The 20,048-nt window shown below is 36.8% G+C and overlaps 1 protein-coding gene across 1 annotated transcript in view; it reads right to left on the bottom strand.

Moving 5' to 3' along the window:
* The window catches only part of LOC107092009 (cytochrome P450 26A1-like), a gene marked incomplete at its 5' end in the record, with an annotated part of 38,189 nt that overhangs the window by 10,425 nt on the left and 7,716 nt on the right, over nucleotides 1-20,048 (bottom strand). Inside the window, 2 exons of the mRNA XM_015386275.1 lie at nucleotides 1,764-1,851; nucleotides 14,115-14,242. Coding sequence (XP_015241761.1) covers nucleotides 1,764-1,851; nucleotides 14,115-14,242 — 216 coding nt within the window. The remainder of the gene's footprint in view (nucleotides 1-1,763; nucleotides 1,852-14,114; nucleotides 14,243-20,048) is intronic.

The following is a 20,048-nucleotide window of genomic DNA, read 5'->3' as shown; positions in this document are numbered from 1 at the left end:
TTCTTGCAAATCCTAGTACTTAGAGTAATGAGAAGAAAGGCATCTAAAGCATAATACAGGCCTGAATGGAGAAAAGTGACAAGTATGAAAGCATTAAGAGACCAGAAGTGATGCCTTGTTTAAAATAATAAATGTTGTAAATTTCAGATTTTTTTCTTGAATGTTCCTTAGCCCAAGTGTTAATGTGAACATTTGTGCCTTGTAGCTCTCTGCTTTAGTGTTTGCAAGGTCGTTACAACGCCTCCATATTTCTCCTTTAGGTATATCCAATAAACAACGCACTGACATGCAGCCAGATTTTTCCATGAACAGTGATCTATTTACAGGATGACTGGGGGTGGTTCTACGTTACAGAAGCTTGCTGACCAACAACTGTTTTACCATCTCAAATAAAAGAATAAAATATAAAAAGGAATCAAACATTCTAAGCAGCACTTTTTTTTTTTTTTACCTACACGATTTACCAAAACTATATATTTAATTAAACTACCTGGAGGGACTCACACAGAGAAAATCTGCAAACAGAAAAGTATTGAATTTATTTAAAGTGGTAACACAATCATATTCTTCAATATATTTCTACCTAAGGAAAACCAGCTGATTGTGAGGACTCATTGACTCTCTGTAATCCCTCCCACTGAGCATGCATGTAGAGACAGTGGAGAGTAAAACTCAATTTTAACAGAAAGAAACTTCCAGCAGAACCAGGCTCAGTGTAAGCGGCCATCTGCTGAGGCAGACTGGGGTTCAAGGAGACAGAAGCAGATGAAGACATAAATATGTTCTTTGGTGCTCGGGGCCCGGCAGAAGACTTTGATGCTGTGAATCAACATATGCTTGAATGAATAACTGAAAAAAGGATTAGAGTATTCTTCCCCCGGGAGCCGGACACTGGTGGTAGAATAATCCAGAGGATGAGTGGTACTGAGAATGAGTGAGGAGATGAGGTGGAGGTGGGTGAAAGTTTGCTTGCATGCGGGAGAGAGAAGCTGGGCTAGGAGCTAAATGAACGGGATCTTGCAAGATGATCGGCTTCGGAGAAGGTGTAGCCCCCGAGTTGATTGGCTAGACTGAAACAGGGACATCGCAAGTGGTTCAAGTGACGCTGACAAGAGGCTTCCAGATTAAACTTACGCTTAAGCTTCATTTCTAAATAATCCATTTGTTATCTGTTACTCATATGTTATGTAATTTACTTATAATTTTTTGTGCTATTTTTAGAATGTAAAAAAAAAAAGCAAAATCTCTTGCATACTAACCTTTACGTTTCATGGCAGACAAGAATGCAGGAAGGTTTGTAAAAACAAATGCTCTCAGTCAAATATGTACTTAAGGTACTGCAAAACTTTTAGTAGGTTGGTGTATTTAGAAAAAACAGTTATGTGGGTCCTAATGTAAAGGAATAAAAATAACTCTTTGAAACATCTAGTTCTGTTTATGCAAAACAAACAGTCCTTATGTCCCTCCTTCATAGAGTCAGGCTAACTAGAAATGGCAAAAGCAATATCTACACATAAATAAGTGAATGTCAGAAAAAACACCTTCTTATTAAATAAACAAAAATGCATGAAAATCCTTTTTTAATCAAGACAATTAGTACAGAAAAGTTGCACATTTTCACTACTATTTTAATTGTGTATTTGTTTTGCCTTTTTCCAAGATATTTATCACTCAGTAGATACAACAGACAACTTTTATAGCACAGTTATTAAAAATTAATTCAATCAGAGTAAGGAATGGTAATGACAGGGTTTTGAGCTCACCTTGAGGAAGATATCAGTAAGATTAGAACCAATGCAGCTTCTGGTTCCATTGCCAAATGAACACAGCAAATGCTCTTGGCCTGCATTCCTGTAATAAAACAAGGGTGAAGAAAAATATTTGAAATAAAAACAGAAAGGATTCAACAGACCTCTCTTTTGTCTTTAAATGGGAGTTTGTTCAAATGAGCTTAAATGTTTTTCTAATGAAAGCCACTAAAAAATGTTGAGAGGGTTTGAAAAAAAAAATCTCAAAACAGACAATAATTTTTCAAACTTGCAAATCTATCTATTTCCGTCATACCTGAAACTGTCTTAAAGAGAAATACATGCTGGTAGTTTCCGTCCATCAGTCGATAACCTGCCCATTCAGGCCATCTCCTGTGTCTAATTGCATCCTGTCTTCCTGAAACCTGAGCTCTGATTAAAGGCAAACAGGAAGCATTAGAGATGTGTAGAGTCTGGAAGCAGTTTGCCAGATGGTCGGTGTGTGTGAGCGGAGAGATTATTAGTGTTCTCGCTGCTATCTTTTTTAACGATTTAATGTACTATAGGGAGCAACCTGGAGCATTAAAATGTGTGCCGCTTCTTGAATGTTGAAATGTAGAACAGAGAAGCTGATAATGAATGGAAAAGGAGCATAATCTGAAATTAATATGGCGGAATTTCTAATGAATTTAACCAATTTCAACTACAACCAGGGAGCAGTCTAGGACCCAAAGACCCAGACACAAAGAAAAAGATTTTAGGGCAAAGGGATAATTATTTAGTACTTTTAAAGGGTAAATGTTAGAAATGTAAGCAGTTCATGAAGAAATGTCAAAAACTGAGGAAGGCCCACTTTAATATAAAATCAGCTTTATCCATAATGTTAGCTATGTAGTACTTTTAAAAGTGCATACTCACGTTATACGACATAAACAATGTACAAAAATAACAGTAATACACTATAGTTGCATATAAAGTTTTTTCTGAAAGATTACTGCATTCTGCTGGGATATTTGTTATTTTTATGCTTTTCACCTGGTTTTCTGTCCCTTTGTTAGTAAATAGAGTCTTTTGTCTATATTCAAAATAACAAAGAGGGTATGATGCCGTGCTTGTGAACAGGGGGTAAACAAGGAGCTAGCCTACCATGGCTTTGTAGGTAGCACCTCTCAATGAAGAGCAAACATAATGAAAACAAGTTCAAGATCTATAAAAAAAGATTGGATTCCAACAAGGATAGAACACAAATGTCGTTTGGAATACAGTTTGAACATTGAGGTTTAGTATTCTTGGACTCTATAGTCTAAGTTCAAATTCCAATACAAATAGATTTATTATATGATTAACTGGTTAATACCTTGATGCTGTGTCCTTGTTTGCATTTGGTAGGAATGGGAATTGTCCTTTTCCTCAGTGTTCTGATAGGAGACTTTCGGGATGATTCACTACAACTTAAGAGTTACTGTACAGTAGATCAGTTTATTTAATTCATATGGGTCAGACCATCAGGTTCTTTTAAGTGGCTACCTCAATTGTTGCCATCTGGCTTTCGGATTCTTCTTCAGTACTGCAGCATTCTCCAGCATAGCAGCATAGCAGATGACGTTTGGAGTATATAACCTTACTTTATTAAGATAAAATGGTTTTGGGGCCTTTTATTGTAGGCATAGAACACGACTATTCAGTTTTAAGAGAAATATTTCATTTTTAGTTGAAATGATTGCCATACATATATTCGTTTATTGGTCTGATAAATCTGGGTAATCTCTCTTTACAATAGTTTTTTTCTGTAAGAGAAAGGTTGATGCTGCTGCAGCTCACAGTCTGTCTGTATCAGGTTCTCTGTTCTTTAGGCAGAGTTTAATAAACAACTGAAACACTACAGTAACTGAAATCTACAATTTTAGAGTGACGGCCAAGTGGTTAGGGCATAGAGGTATGAATCCTGAGGGTCTGATTTCGAGCCCCACTCCCACAGACTGTCACTCTGGGTCTCTGAGCAAGACTATTAACCCCACACTGCTCCCCAGGCAGCCCACGATGGCAGCCCACTGCTCCCCAAGAAGGATGAGTTAAATGCAGAGGTATATGTCTCCATTGTGAGATCAATAAAGTTAAATTATTATTATTATTATTATTCCACAGAAAGCACAGAACACTAAAACTTACTTTTTTTTTCTGCAAACTATAAAATGTACAGTGCTATGAAAACAGATCTCTCTTACAATATCTTCTCTTTTTACTTTACTTGTCAAACTTAAATATTTCTGATTATCAAATAAATTTTACATTTTATTCACATTCTCAATGTAACAGAGTAACTTTTCAATGCATCTTTTATGTTTTGAAAATGTATACTGTACTTAAAATTAAAAAAAAATATCGCATTACAATCTTTATATAGAACACCCTTATTTTTTGCAGACTAAGCTGTTACGTTGTCAGTAATATCTTCATGCAAAAACACAGATCAGCTATAAATACTGACAAATGTTTCCTTAGACAAGGAATGTTCCTGATCTCAAATTCCTCTTAAACCCACAGTAATATCTGCTGCAGTCACTGAGATTCTTATCTGCACTCGGTAGCATTTCCGATTCATTTATCTGGGGCCGGAGTATGTGTGGGCGTTCGGCTAATGGGATTTTAACTTTCCTTTTTGCTTCCTTTCAAAAGAGAAAAGGCATACAAATGCATAAATGTACACCAAGAAAATATATGCTGGGAGTGAAAAACAAAAATGAGAACCCAAACAAAACAGGAACAAATGATGCGGTGGTGATTGTAGGTGGGCTCGTTATATAACAGGACTGCAGTCATTAAATTAAAGAGCCAGGTGGCATGAAAACAAGGTTGGAAACCATCACAGCAGACAGTAAAGCAGTGTCTGGAAAAGCTGACAGATGGAGAAGCAGAGTGAAAGGCACACAGAAGACAGGAGAAAAAGACTGGATAACAAAGGAGACTTGGAGAAGGAACAACAGAAGACACATATAGACTCAGCAACGTTAATGACTCCCATTGCAAACTGACTGTATGAGTAACAGTAAAGACATTAATATCAGGTTAACATTCATCCAATACACCTAAAACTGGCTGCTGCAAAACATGAACACCTTGCAAGCTGTAAATCACCAAATGGAATGAAGAAATATACAAGCTTGAAGAAAACAATATGCAAGTCTTTAAATAAAACAATGTCGTTGAGTTTTGCAGTATATGGATGGAGACAATAATCACAATGAAGCCAAAGCAGAAAGACATTCACACTGTTGTTAAACAGCAGTTTTTAGTTCATGTCATAACTTCACAGTGAGGTTTTGCACTATTCTCACATTTGAGTTAGAATAATATTTTATTTCAAGTGTGTTTCATTTGTGCAAAGGACATTGCGATTTGGAAATAAAAATGCTAAAAAGGTTGGGAGGTTGTAGCATAATTATAGATATGAACAAATGTAAAGTTTATATTCCACTGTTATTCCTGCATGTAAGTTAGCTTTATAAAGATCAATCGTTCTACTAATTGCTGCAACCGTCCCTTCATAGGTTCACCTAAAAAGTCCATGAGCACCTCAATATATAACAGATTTGTTGACACTATATAAACCTCCCAGATGAGTCAGGTCTTCTAGTCCAAGCCTAATCTGTACACCCAGAACTAGAACCAAACATGGAGAAGCAGCATTTAGTTCCTATCTAGAACCAACTCCCAGAAGAATGTAAAAGTGCTGAAAGCCTGAGCTTTTTAAAATAAATGTTAAAAACCAATTTGATAAGAACTGCCTTTGATTGTTAAACTGTTAATAAGATACCATTAGTTTGAGATTGTGCTCCAACTGTTATATTTGTTTTACTACCTGCTTCTATAATGTTTTATCTTACTTTACTTTTATTCTGCTTTTATTTTTCCTGTATTTTATTATCTAATTCATGTGAAGCACTTTAAATCTTCTTTGTATTGAATTGTGATATGCAGATAAACTTGCCTTGCCTTGGATACTACAGCAGAGATAGCTGCTGTAGGAAGATGGAGAAGTTGTATTCAAGAATAAAGGTTTCAAGAAATTCTTGCACTATTCTTGATCCCTGTTATGTAATGCTAGTTAAAAGGTAACTTTTAACTAGTTACAAGTTATTTCTCCAAAAAGATAACCGAGTTTGTTACTCAGTTATGGTCTCTGAGTTTGATATTACATATATGATCCATATATGAAATGGACCAAATATCTGAGAACACTGGCAACGAAACTGGCGACCAATCGGGTGTATTTGGTAAGACAATTTAGTTACGCCACCTATTCGTTTTATTTAGTTTAAAGGGCTACAACAGTCTATAAAGTGGGTATAAAACTTGAAAATAATTATTTTCAAGCAATATAACATAAATAAGATTCAATTCAAGTCAAACACAATTTATAAATCCCTTTAGAAAACCATGTTGTTGACAACTTTTACTGTAATGAGCATTTTGCACAGTTGTATGAAAAATTTAAAAATACAATATCCATAGTCCAGAACTGATTGTCAAGAAAACTCAAGAACCAAAAAACTACACAATAGGGAGGAATAATGTAAAATAAATGACGAGGATCCACCAATGAGTAACTGAACAGGAGATGAATATACAGTATGGGAGACAGAAACAATGGGAAGACTAATCAGCTGATAGGGAGCAGGTGTAGACAGAAGTAACCAGAAGGAGCTAAGGGAAAGGAGACTGGCAGAAGGGGGCAACAGAGAGTAATTCAAAAAATACAACACTGCTTAGTAGGGATGGAACAGTTTATGAAAACCGTCCGAACCGTTCGGTTCGACTGTCTCGGTTCGCGTGTGTTTCGTTTGCTTCATGCGCTGCTCCTTTTTCTCATAGGCGAAGCGTGTACACTCCAGAGCAGAAGGTGGCGGTACTGCGACCAAAGCCAACCACCAGTAGTAAACAAGAAGAAGAAGCGAAGCAGCATAGCCGGGTGTAGCAGAAAAAAATCAGTTATTGTGGAGAACTGTGTGGGTATGGCGAGTGGGAAAGAACAGGAGTTGGAAGACGCACCAGCAGCACTTTATAGGTCTGCTGTATGGGACCGCTTTGCATTTAGAGTGACCTACGATGACGACGGAAAGAAAGTTGTGGATAAAAGTGCAACAGTGTGCAAGCATTGTGCAACACGTTTTGTTTATGCTAACAGCAACATGACCAACATGTCATGCTAACCCCGAAATCCCACATACTCCGTCATGCTCCGCTCCCCCCCGCTGCGCTCCAGACCGCCTGTACAAAGCAAAGCCTACAGCCTCCACTGTGGCTCCCGTCCACTCCGCTCTGAGTTCCTTGGAGATCGTAGAGGGCATGCGCGAGATGATTAAATTCAAAGCAGCAAATGATCCAGGGTTTCCGCGGATCATTATAAATAATTACTATTCATACATTTTTTTTTTTTTTTTCATTAATTTCATTAATTTTTATGGGGTTTCGGTGTAACAATCAACATATACCATACCGAACCGAAAACTGTGACCACAAAACCGTGAACCGAACCGAAACGTGGATTTTGTGAACCGTTCCACCCCTACTGCTTAGATATGACATAATAGAAAAGAAACCAATGATCAAGAAAACAAAGAATGAAATGAATCATGAATTATTATAATGAATTATCACTGAAAACATAAATAGAAACTTAAACAGAAGTCCACAAAGGGCAAAATCATGACAGATTTAGTCATCTAGAAAGTCAGCATGTAAACCCTTCCTGCTCAGGATGTAGACAGTACTAAGTAGGTCTACACTGAACACTTAGTTCAAAATGGTCCTTACATCTTTGATCCATATTGGTTACACTTTCTGTCCAAACTGTCCTTTCCTAGCAATCAGCATAGAGTGAGGATATGAGTTGTGGTTGGGTAACATGTTTCAGCCCTACTGGGACAACATATGGGCGGTAGAGTGGCTGAGTGCGCCACCAAAAAAACAAAAGTTTTGTTTTTTTGTTTTTACCATAGTTCATATGCTGCCTGTCGTATGAGAGAAAAAAGGTTGTAAAAAATAAATAAATACCACTTAGGGCAGCACATATTCCAGACTTCACATAAAATTATAAAAAAAAAAAAAAAAAAAAAAACCTTCATTTTATCCCCCCCCCCCCCCCCCAAAAAAAAAAAAAAAAAAAAAAAAATTCCATTGAATGTCAAAATAATAGCTAAGTGGTTTAAAATTCCTTTACAGATATACCTTATATCAAATAATTTATTAGGCTAAATACTGCATTAATTTTTAATTTAGATGATACAGCTGTAATTATATAACTGTTTTTTTTATTTTTTTATTTTTTTATTCTATAAGATACATGTAAAGTAAAATAAACCTCCTGTCAGGTTAGTCAGATTAAATCAATTTAGTAGATTAGTACATAAAGACAGATCACCTTTTTTATCTACCTTGTTTCTCCCCTAACAAAATGTTTCTAATTCTATATTTTACAGAATAAATCTTCATAATGCTGCTTCTATCCGTAAATATGTGATTATGGTGCTTCTGTCTACAGGAAATGCTGTTCTTAGAATGGATTACTGTATGGTTTATACAACATATACATGACTTTAGAGCTTGGGTTTATGCAAGCTTTTATTATTTTAATTGCAGAAAGATGTAAAGGTAACTCTGTATGCAACAAGGTTTGATGCAACAGTGGCATCTTTTGCCTTGTGCTCCCCATAGTGTGCTAAGTTGGTCATCACTGAATTACTGTAACCTACAGGTTTCACAGAGAAAATAAAACCATTTAATGATTAGTTTTAAAAAATATTATCAGAGAGTAAATTATATGTCTACATCTATCATCAAAACCCCTGTATTTAATCAATGTGGATAACTCACCAGCTTAGATTCATTCTTCATTGTTCTCTTCAGTTATATTTTCTAATGTGTTACACAGTTTACATCCATGCTGCAAAGAGAATCTTCTGACTCACTCCTTAACCCCACCCCAATCTGCACGATGAAGGGAGGGAATCCCCAGTGGTACAAGTAGGTGAAGGGAGGCAGTTGCCAAGGCAGCAGCTACCTGTCTGCATACAGAGATATTTATTTTCTTCTGTGGTATTAATACATACAAAATGGCTATAACTTTATAATGAAAAACGAGTTCATCTATAATCTAAAATTGCATAGTAATTAGGTATAATTCCAGGGACTAAAAGACAAACAAAGGGTTTTTCATCTATGTAGGTTGTTCCTGTTTCTTATGCTTATACAAACACAAATAGCACAAATAGCTAACCATCCAATCGGATGTTTGCATCACAATGCATTTAGACATCATCTCCTCAGCGCTTAAACAAAACACCACATTTTCCCCTCACTCACAAACAGAACCCCAGGACATTTGGGGTCCCGCATAAAACCTTGAGTACAACACTCCTGCCCAGACACACACAGATGCCCATACTGATAATCAGACAGGCCATCTGCCCATTTCATGGATAAGCTCTGGAACAAGCTGTACTTTATTTGAGTAGCAGACTTTTATGTACATTAGATTTTTCCAAAAACGTTTTATATCATCTACAAGCACACTAATTTTTCTGCTAAGAGCTTTTCTTTCAATTGTTCTGTTAGTGCTGTTTTATATCCTTCCTTTTTTCTTCTGAGGTTGTTGCAGGTCCGTTAAGGGTATCTTCTACCGCAGTTCTATTTATTCTCAAGGTATTTTGTGTACATTCACAGCCGACAGTTTCCACAAAAATTCTTCATGGTTTAAAAAAGACAAAGAGTCAACATGCTAGATCTACTCACCAGAATGGGATGTATGCACAACTCCACTACTTCCTCAACATAAGGCAGCTGTTTTGTTTCCTGGTGTGCCTGATCTCAGTTACCATGACCAGAACCACCTGGATTAATCAGTTCATCCAGTAATGAAAGATAGGAAACAAAAAAGCTGCTTTTAGTTGAGGAGTAGTGGAGTTGTGCATAGACCCCGTTGATGGAGCTCAGCAAGCATTAGATTGGGAAACAAATTGGATCCTAGTGACGGTAACTGAGATTGCTTTCAGTACCTGATGTGTACTGTTCTGAACCTGCTGATCTACAGGGAATTTTACTTACTATAATCTCTTGGGTTTGCAGAGAATGGCCGGAAAAAAGACAAAATAGGCAGAATGAATCAATGTTTTTAAAGGTGTGGGGGATCTGGCAAATCTCTGAAAATACAGGATGCACTCATATAAATACCAAAATCTCAGAGGAAGTTGTATGCACCTTTTTTTTACCAAATGCACAAAGAATTTAGGCTGTGTGCAAAAAAAAAAAAGCCATTCTAACCCAGTAACACCATAGGGTTCCCTTAAATATAATAGTTAGAATTTTTTCTTGTTCTGTAAAACAACAATATACAGATAAGGATGCATTTGTTTCAATTAGATTTGCAAATAAGTTTAAAGGTGTTAACTTATTTGCATTTATGGAAAAACATACTTGTCATAATCTGACAACATACCAGAAGCTTTCCTTTATTTTTGAGCAAAAGTATAAAGAAACACATTATTATACTATCAGCACAAACTATATGCTGCTCTGCAGTTCTGCTATGAGAAACTTTATATTAACAAGCAGAGGTGAACATGCCTTTATTAGTATCTTTGCCGTAACTAATGAGCATCTAATTAACTAGATTTAGAACAGATTAGAATCTGAATATTGATGTCCTCCTTGTTTTAAATACCCAACAGTGTATACTGAGGCATGCAAAGAATGCTTTAAGGTATGTGACTAGTTTCCACAGCAACAGATGCATATATTACCAGGGTATTAATAAGCATGAATGAGAAGAAACTAGTGAATGGAAGAGGTGGATACATGGAGAAAAGCGTTCTGGAGAGAAAATAGGCTAATGACCCAGATAAGATTGAATGTATCCAGACTCTCTTCAAGGTTTACATTTCTAGAGTTTACCATTTGTTTTTCTTGCAATGTTTTTAAGAATATCTTACTAAAAGAACAGAGGCCAGACAGACAGAAAGATGAGGATTTTTGCTGGGTTCATATTGTGCAGACTTTACACACTGAGAAAAAATGCACTGGGTTTACTTCACTCAAAAATTGGCATTGATGTCACACAAAAATTTTGCTTTGGCGGTAATATACAATGTGTTAATGCAAGATGAATTTGTAACTTCAACATAATTCCATCACATCTCAAAAACAATTTAAATACTTAAAGGTGAGTGGTGATACTTTCGGTGACCTCATAGGATTTGATTCTTAGAATTAGTAAAGATGTCCCTTTTCTCTGTAAGCTATATGCTTGGGGCATTAATAATGGCACTGGATTTTATTCTGGAACATGGACATCCTGGAATGTGATATTAACACAGTATGAGGACGCATCCTTCTATTACAAGATTAGATGTAAATCTTTCTTAGATCTTTATGTAGATATACGGTATGTCTATATTTCTAGCTTAGTTCCTGGATTCATAAAACCTAAAGGTTCCACTTGTCAAAATTCCATATTTTCCCAGAAACACATTTCTAGACTTCCCTGTACTTTTAACCCAATTTAAAAGTATAACTACAAACATAATGAGTGGATGGCAGATATCTTAACACAGGCTTTAAAAATGGAACCTGCAAAAAATAAATCAAAGAGGAAAGGAGTTAATAGATGGACAGACAGATAGAAGTATGGACATCTTTCCTTATGTAAGAAGAGAATAAATTCTTTAAATATTTATTATTTCTGTGGTTTTATCAAGGTAAAGCTCCCAGATTGTTTGTCAGTACAAACAATGTCTCATGTCTTTAAAAACAGATGCTTCTGACAATTACTCACTTTTATTGCTAAAATCTCCTTCTGTAATCTCAAATGTAATTTTGCAACTTAATTGGTTTTCTAACAAAAAATGATGTCCTTGACTACACTACAATATATCCAATACAAAAAAAAGAAAAACCCTGCTGCTGAAAGAAAGCACGATTCTTTAATTTCCTCTTCTTTATTAATGGTATCCGGTGCTTGAAAAAAATAACTGTGCCACGAAGAATACTGAGACAAAAAAGCATTTTTCACTCAGTGGTTTTATGAAATAAACATGAGACTAAATAAGCTAAAAGTTGTTCTTAGGCAACACTACAGATATTGCACTAATCTGATCAGACATATGTTTGCTTCTCTAACCTTAGATTCAATGTAGATGGACTAAATGTAGACTTGTTTTAAAAAAAACTCTCAATGACTTCTCAATCTGCTGGTACATATTGGTTCTGCTATCAGATTCAAAGCCAGTGAAGTGAGACAATTGCTGTGTTCAAATTCCGCGCCTGCTTCCGCCGAAGGCCAGATTCAAAGGCCAGATTCGCCGGCCCATTACGGTATAGCGGTGCGCCGTGGCCTGTACGGATTGAAAGACTCCTTGGTATGTTGCCGACAAATGCAGCCTTCTTTATGGCAGTTTGGAAGGACAGGACAGTTGTATCCAACTAGGCTACAGAGCTTACGCTGAGTGAGGGTGGGGACAGCTGGAGAAGGCTTGACATGTTTTAATATATAGCCCAACTCTTCCGGGCTCCTTGTTTTCACAACCTTAGAAGGACCCAGTCCAGGTAGGCTGGGAGCTTCAGAGGATGCATCCACTAAAAACAAACATACTGTAGCATATTTACCGCATTTTCCGGACTATAACAGGGTTTATACAGAAATGAGCAACTCTAATCTAATGCTTTTTAATGCAGCTTTCACAAGCAACCTCATCCTCACACCCGCCCTCTCTTGTTGTGCCTGCGCCATCGAAGTAGTTCTAATCCGCACATGATGCACAAAATTATTGTATTGTCTGAATGCTCTCACTCGCATAAAAAAAAAACAGCACCTCGTAAAGTCTAAAATCTGGAATAATTTATCGGACTCGTTTGCATCCGTGAACAACTATCGATATCAGGGAGACTCCCGGAACTTCCAGTTCTGCGCAAACATGCGGAACCAGTTATATCTGATAGAATATATCTGAAGAAATTGTTTTTATAAACTTTTTTTTTTTATAAAGTATTTTAAATGCCACTATAATCACAAATGAATGAATTTTAATTCCAATTAAGGCCTTTATTTAAAAAATAATAATTTAATGACTTTTAATGATTTTTAATGACAACGGGGAAAACCTATATAAGCCGCAACTTTTTTCCCACGCTTTGAACCATGCAGCCTATAAGAAGGTGTGGCTTTTCTGTGGATTTTTCCTAACCGCCAGGGGGGGGGGGAGTCAAAGTTGGAAATTAAAGAATAAGGGGCTAGTTTTCATTTAGCACAATAACATGCTAGCAGCAGGAACAACGGGGAAACAAATGTCCAAAATTCACATTTTTAAAACATTTTTGCCACATTAAAGCTGCCGAATTAATGAAGAGTTTGGACTGAAATCCTGCAGAGCTGAAATAAAGAGTTGACAAAGCCCCATCTTTCAGTAGAAGCTCTCACTGCTGCAGGTTTGATGGAGACATCAGCGGCTTATAGCCCGGTGTGGCTGATATATGTAAGTTTTGAGTTTAAAAAAAAAATGTGGGCACAGCTTATAGGGAGTTGTGCGCTATGGTCCGGAAAACTTGGTAATTTTGCAACAAAGAACTGTTGTCAGTAGTGTTGCGCCGATGCCATTTCTTGGCCCCGACACCGATACCCGATATCTGGCTGTGCAGTATCAGCCAATACCGATACCATAACGATACCATCTGTTTGAAACTGGTGTGTGTGTGTATATATGAATAACTGCATAATATTTGGATGTAAACTAATTGCTATCATGGCTTTGTCATGCTGCTGCCTACCTTTATGAAGCAGGAAAAAAGACCAATACAAAGTGAACCCAGTAGAACTTTCTATTGCCTACTTGGAATGAGTGACAAAAGTTGAATAAACTTCAGGCTCTCAAAAATGGTATTGGTGCCCTATATGTTGATACTCGCCGATACCAATACCACCATTTTAGTGCAGTATCGGTGCCCTGCCTGATACTGGCATACTGATACTAGTTGTCAGTTGTAAACCTGGAAGTTACAGGACCCCTTGTGGCTAAAAATCACAGAGTGTTGCCTTAAAGTGAAAACACTAAAGTGCTTCACCATGGAGATAGCTTAACTCATTGTCTGTTAACTAGTCAAACCCTGGCTGCACGGTACGGCATTCATTAGTTACATCAGATTAGTCATCAGCTCTGATGTATAAACATATTGTTATGTCTGAACAGTTTTCTCACCTTAAGGGCTTTTTGTAGGTCATTTCTGATAAAATAGACTTTGGAGAGTAGCAGCAAACAAATTTAAAATCTCCCATGGCAGAATATGCAAAGAACTGTGAATCTACTAAACAAATTTTACCTTCCACTCCATCTTTCCGGCAGGAAGCTGTCAGGTTGCTGGAAAACCTCTGGGTCACGGTGGATGAAGTAGCTGATATAAACTGCACCATAATCTTTAGGAACACAGAAGTCTGAAAGGGTGGAATCCTAGAAACATACAAATAGAAGACAAGATAATTATTGGCATTAAGGTATTGCCATTACGATATTGGATAGACATCTCCACATGTCTCTACATGATATCCAATTTCCAATCTCTTAAACAATTTCAATCTTTGACCAAACCCTGATAGACTAATGCACACCAAGAATGGATTGTTTGGAAAAACCAGTGTGGTTGGTTAAACCAGTTTTGGTTAGATTGACCAACATATTGGTCAGCAACTGACCAAGCCATTGATTTTGGATCAATAAATGTAATTGGTTAACCAAACAACCAATATAAACGGGAACTGATGGTTTAATAATTTGACTGTTTGGCTGCAGTCCAATGCAGTGTGTAATAGTTATGGACCTAGAAAACAATAACAGTTATGTATACAGTACAGTATGCAAATGTTGGCTTTAACCTTCATTCAGATATTAGAATTAACTAATAGTGAATTCCATTAAACATTTGTGAGGACTGTGTTGTGGGATGCAGGAGTTTTCCCCACAACTAAAGGGCTGGTGGTTTAAGTCCTGAGGCACATTTCACAAAGCAGGTTTAAGAAACTCAAACTCAAATCCTCAACTCTGAATTAATCTAGCAAAAGGTTGGAGAGTCTCGGTTTTTGGTTTCACAACAGCTGTCGTGAGTTAGTTTAATCAACTCTGAGTAGGTCCACTCAGAGTTAAGCATGTGCGTAACAACTATGAAAACCCATTTTCTGTGCAGCCCCCGTTCGATGAGTCACCATGACAAGAGACAAAAGGAAGTGGCTATTTCACCCCACTGGAGCAAGGTTTTAATGAAGCATTTGAAAAAAAAAAATATTGGAGAATGTGTTTAATAGATAGAGCAACAACGCCACAGTTATCATCACATTAAATGGCCATTATTAGCGGTTATAAGTATGGCTTCAAATTGAGACTCCTACCTGCCAGTAGGCTCAGTAGGTTGTTATCACCATATGAATCATAATCCTAACCCTGAGGTAATTCCTTTTATGTCCCAGAAAAATTATTAATATATTTATGGGTAATCTAAAATGTATTTTAGTAGTTCTTCTTGTATTGTAAAAAAATAAATAAATAAATAAAAAAATAAAAAATCTGGATCTTCATGAGCATTAAACAAACCATCAACAGAAAATCTCATCCAGTCAATGTGTTTTTTTAATCACATCTTGAAATCCGTGCGACTGAAACGTGAAATTCATTCGAAGTAAAGCTTTGAAGCATAGTTTAAAACTTATGGTTTTAGATGTGGCAGAGGCTGTTAGCTGCATATAATCAGCCATATGAAACCTAATAGAAGTAGAAGTAGTAGAGGAGGCACAAAACTATTCTATGGGACTGGTGCTGTCTGACTGTGCAGTAGTTTTCCATAATGCTGTTATCACACATCTGTGTAATGCTGCTAATGTTAGGATAGACAAGGTCTGGATTGAAGTGATGGATTTTGGGGTGAAATGGTAGCCCTCATGAAGACAACTCTTAATATAGATATTGAGTTCCCTGCTAGTTAATGCAGCTCATTTTTTTAATTAATTTATTTTCACCAAAAGAACATGCTATGTTTGTGCTTTTAACACCTAATGTGTCTAACGGACCCAGTGACTGATTTTCTTTTCATTGTTAGCGCAAAGCTAAGACAAAACTCTCCAGACTAAATCAGGAAATAGATCGTAATTGGCTTTAAGGAGGCCGGAAACAGAGGACACTCAGAGTTTTTTTTTTTTTTTTTTCTTTTTTTTACAGTGTCCTGTCTGGCAATGTGGCAATAAGAATAATTGTCTTGATGCCATAAAAGAGCCCAACAGATTTTACTTTCACAAGTGGAGCAGTACGGCTATCGCCATAGTGTTCCTCTTGATTTATGCATATAAATAGCTTTATTATAATTATGCAGGGAGTTTTACAGATTATATGGACACTGCAATGTAAGTAGAACAGGAAAGGAAAAACAGAAAAAAATGGAAAAAGATGAAAGAAAGAGCAGATAAAAGGGAGATAACGATAAAACATCTTCGGTCTGCTTTATCACCTGCAAATAGATGTAAAAAGAACAGCACAACCAACGGATATGGTAAAAGACATACAATAAAGTAACACCTAGATGCTATCGCTGAAGTATAAATAGTATTATTTAATCTGACATGTATTTTGTGGTACCACTCAGAGTTAATTGGAGAAAACTTGTTCCAGACCAGGTTGTTCTGTTACTGTCACGACAGTAACAGAAACAGTGGATGAGTTAACTGTCTTGGTGAAATAGAAAACCCTGATTTCAGGTGTAAGAAAAACTTTGTTTATGGTAAACCTGCTTTTTTAAACAGGGCCTCTGGTCTTGGCTTTCAATGTTATTACACTAATTAAACAATTTTTTGGTCAAAGTATTGGTATTCCGTTTTACGAATATTTATTGGTTAGAACACTATCAAATTAGATTGGAAAAGAATGGCTGGATGCATAACTATCAAACAGATTGGTAAAATTCAATGACATTTTTTGTCTTATTGACCAAACTTCTTTTAGGGTACAGTATATTTCTTGAGAATATGAACAGTTTCTCTTTTCCTATGCCTTTTTATGGCTATATGGAAACACACCTTCAAAATGTAATGTAAGAAATCTTTTCCTTCCTGACAAGTAAACAGACACTCGTTCAGGCTGCTTAACCTAACCGGCTGCATATTCTCGTTCCACCTGATGGACCATCCGTTTTTTTTCCAACCGACTGTGAATACTAATGACTTCCAGCACGTGTTTCTCCGAGCATAAACATCCTGCCAAAAGAGGGTAGCAAACTCCTTACTCTCTGTTTTTTTAAGGAATGCAAAGATTGCTTAACATTGCTTAATACTTGTGTATTATTACATCTAATAAATAAATAATGATCCACCTTCTGTGTTTTTGTTGAAATAAAAAATATTAAAGCATTACCAAAGAAGAATTTTGGTTGGAAATGCAGTATAAAAAAAAAAAAATAGAGGCCCTTATTACTTCCATGTGTGAAAGTATCAGACAGGTGCTGCTATTCATCATCAGAGAGTGTGACCACCTCCATAAAGGCAGTACATTTGGCAGTTTGCTTGTCTGGAGCATCCAGGTGTGTGTTAACAAAATGTCAAAAAAAGAAGAAAAAAAGGGGAAAACATCAGCTGTTACCCATCAATTTGGGAACAGAGACTTTTCAAAAGATTTCAAGTTCACAATGGTGTAGTTAGAACATTCTTGCACAAATGAGACCCTGCAGGTCTCATTTAACATGGTATGGTAATGATTAAAAGTCATAAAAATCAATTATACAAATATCTGCAAGATTAAAAGTTGAATCTCGCTGCTAAAAAAAATTGCAGCAGGACTTTGGTTTGGAATGGAAATTGAATCTGAAAGAAACCACATTTTTCTAGAGCAAAGGTGCCCGATTCCAGTCCTCTAGGGCAACTTTTAGATGTATCGTTTCTCCAACACACCTGAATGAAATTTCTCTTTACCAGGCCTCCCCAGAGCTGAATGACATGCTAAGGGATATATGCCATTAGATTCAAGTGTGGATTTGGACTGTATAACAACATACCATAGAGAGAGAGAAACCCAAGTCAAGATGTGTGGCCATAACAAAGAGTGCTAGAGTGATGTGAGGCCATCTGTCCAATAGCTAAACACTGAAACCAATCTGGGTCATCAGTAGCAAAATGGTCCCAAATGCAGCTGCAAATATGAAACAAAATACCTAATAAAACAATCACAAAGAAATAAGGTTTTTATCTTTTCCAGGAAAAGTTCAAAATTAAGACTAAGAAAAACTGGTTTGAGTGAAAAAAAAAATAATGAACAACCAAACATCTACAAAACTAGCTACAAAAAAGAAACTTAACATCAGACTTAAGTAGTTTTAAAATCTGGCTAAGACCTTCGGTTGGCCTCATCCATAAACAGGGTCTAGCTTTCATGCTGGAACCTGACGGTGGCGATCATACACAACAGGAGTTGTATATTGTAACAACCCCAAGAGTCCCACTCTTTGAAAACTTCCTTAGAACAGCATGGATGACCAGAGAAGTCAGAAGCAGTTGGTGTGGAAATGATTATGGAACATTTAATCAAGCTCGGCTACACCGGTTGCCCTGAAAATTTGGTCCCACTATAACACAAAATATCCCCTTTTCAACTCAAAGTTGAACAAAGCAGTTAATTTAGAGGGAAAGTGTTTCCAGCTTAGGAAAATATACCTCCTTAGCTGACCTGTCAGCCAGCTCCATCTAAAAAGCTCTGGCTGTAAAGAGCTGCAACACAATGAGAAATTGGATTCATATAGTACTTACTTGTTTCCCTCTATAACACTGGGGTCAGGTCTGTGCAAGGCTGCAAAATAATTCCCCTAGAACATCTGAACCAACTAATAAGCTGAACATCTATCCAAATTCCTCCATTGGTGATGTGGCAACTGTAATTCAATTTCATTGTTCTGCTTTAAACAAATATCAAGTTTGATGCTCCACGAATTTAAATACATTTAACAGGGTCATGTTTCACATTATTTAGGTGACTTTTAGTATCATAAAATCATTGTGTCACTTTATCTTAATGGCAGATTGAAGGTATAATATTACACATGAACACCACTAATTATCTTTAAAAATATACTCTAACATCTACTAGAGCCTCTTCCCAGATAACAGAAAAGAAATTTCCTTAAATCAATTTTTATCCTCCATGACCACCACATATAAACCCAACTAAGTGGACTGGGATCAGGATGTTCAGCTGCATAATCTAAAAGAGTCCAAACTTTCCACTTCACATTGTCATTGGCACACATCTGCCCCACCAGAGACCCTGACCTCCCCGCTCGCTTCCTTCCTGGTTGGCCAATCAATCACAGAGACAGATCAATGCCTCCCATCGGACTGTTGCGTAATACGGTTTGATGAGGTCACAATGATCATAGAGAGCTGCAGTTGGAAGAAGCTGAACAGAATGTCCTTGATCTGCTGCTTTAAGCCAATAGAGGAATTAAGCCTTGTATTACAAATGTGGATTAAACCGAACAATAGTTAAAAAGTGGCATTATAATTTAGTTATGTATTACAATTATTACTTTTTCAGAAACGAGATACTGAATTCTCATATCTCACAGAAGTCCCAACGGCAGAAATCTGCATCAGTTGCTTTTTTTTTTTAAAGGACATTTAGGAGAATACACAATGTACCCCTTTACAGACCGATATTCCTAATACCAAATGATTTTCTAGTAACCCTAAAACACTAAGTCAGCATCTAGGGGTCCAAGCCCAATAAATCAAATTATAGGTGGTGTTTTTCCTGAGCTAAGCAGGGCAGAAATTAGACAGGAAGCGGTTTGTTTTTTCTTCTTCTGTCAGCTGGTGCCATCTGGTGGAAAGATACGCTGCACAACAGTTTGATCAATGCCAAAATAGTTGTTATTCACATTAAAATACTGGGTTATATTCATTTAACATGAAATTCAATGTAATTGATCATTGGCAGTTATTCAAAAGATTTAATTTTATTTTAAGCTGCTCAGTTGGGCATTAGGTAGCATTGCTGCCTTGCAGCAAGAAGGTTCGATTGACAGCCGGGATCTTTCTGCATGGAGTTTGCAATGTTCTTTCTGTGCATGCATGGGTTCTCTCCGAGTACTCCGACTTCCTCCAACAGTCCAAAAATATGACTGTTAGGTTAATTGGCTTATCTAGATTCAACCTTAGGTGTGAGTGTGTGTGAATGGTGGTTTGTCCTGTTTGTCTTTGTGTTGCCCTGCGATGGATTGGCGACCTGTCCA

This window comes from Cyprinodon variegatus, unplaced genomic scaffold (genome assembly GCF_000732505.1).
Source record: "Cyprinodon variegatus isolate N-32 unplaced genomic scaffold, C_variegatus-1.0 Scaffold362, whole genome shotgun sequence".
NCBI lineage: Eukaryota > Metazoa > Chordata > Actinopteri > Cyprinodontiformes > Cyprinodontidae > Cyprinodon > Cyprinodon variegatus.
The sequence above is the reverse complement of the archived record's forward strand: the minus strand, read 5'-3'. Positions and strand labels throughout refer to the sequence as shown.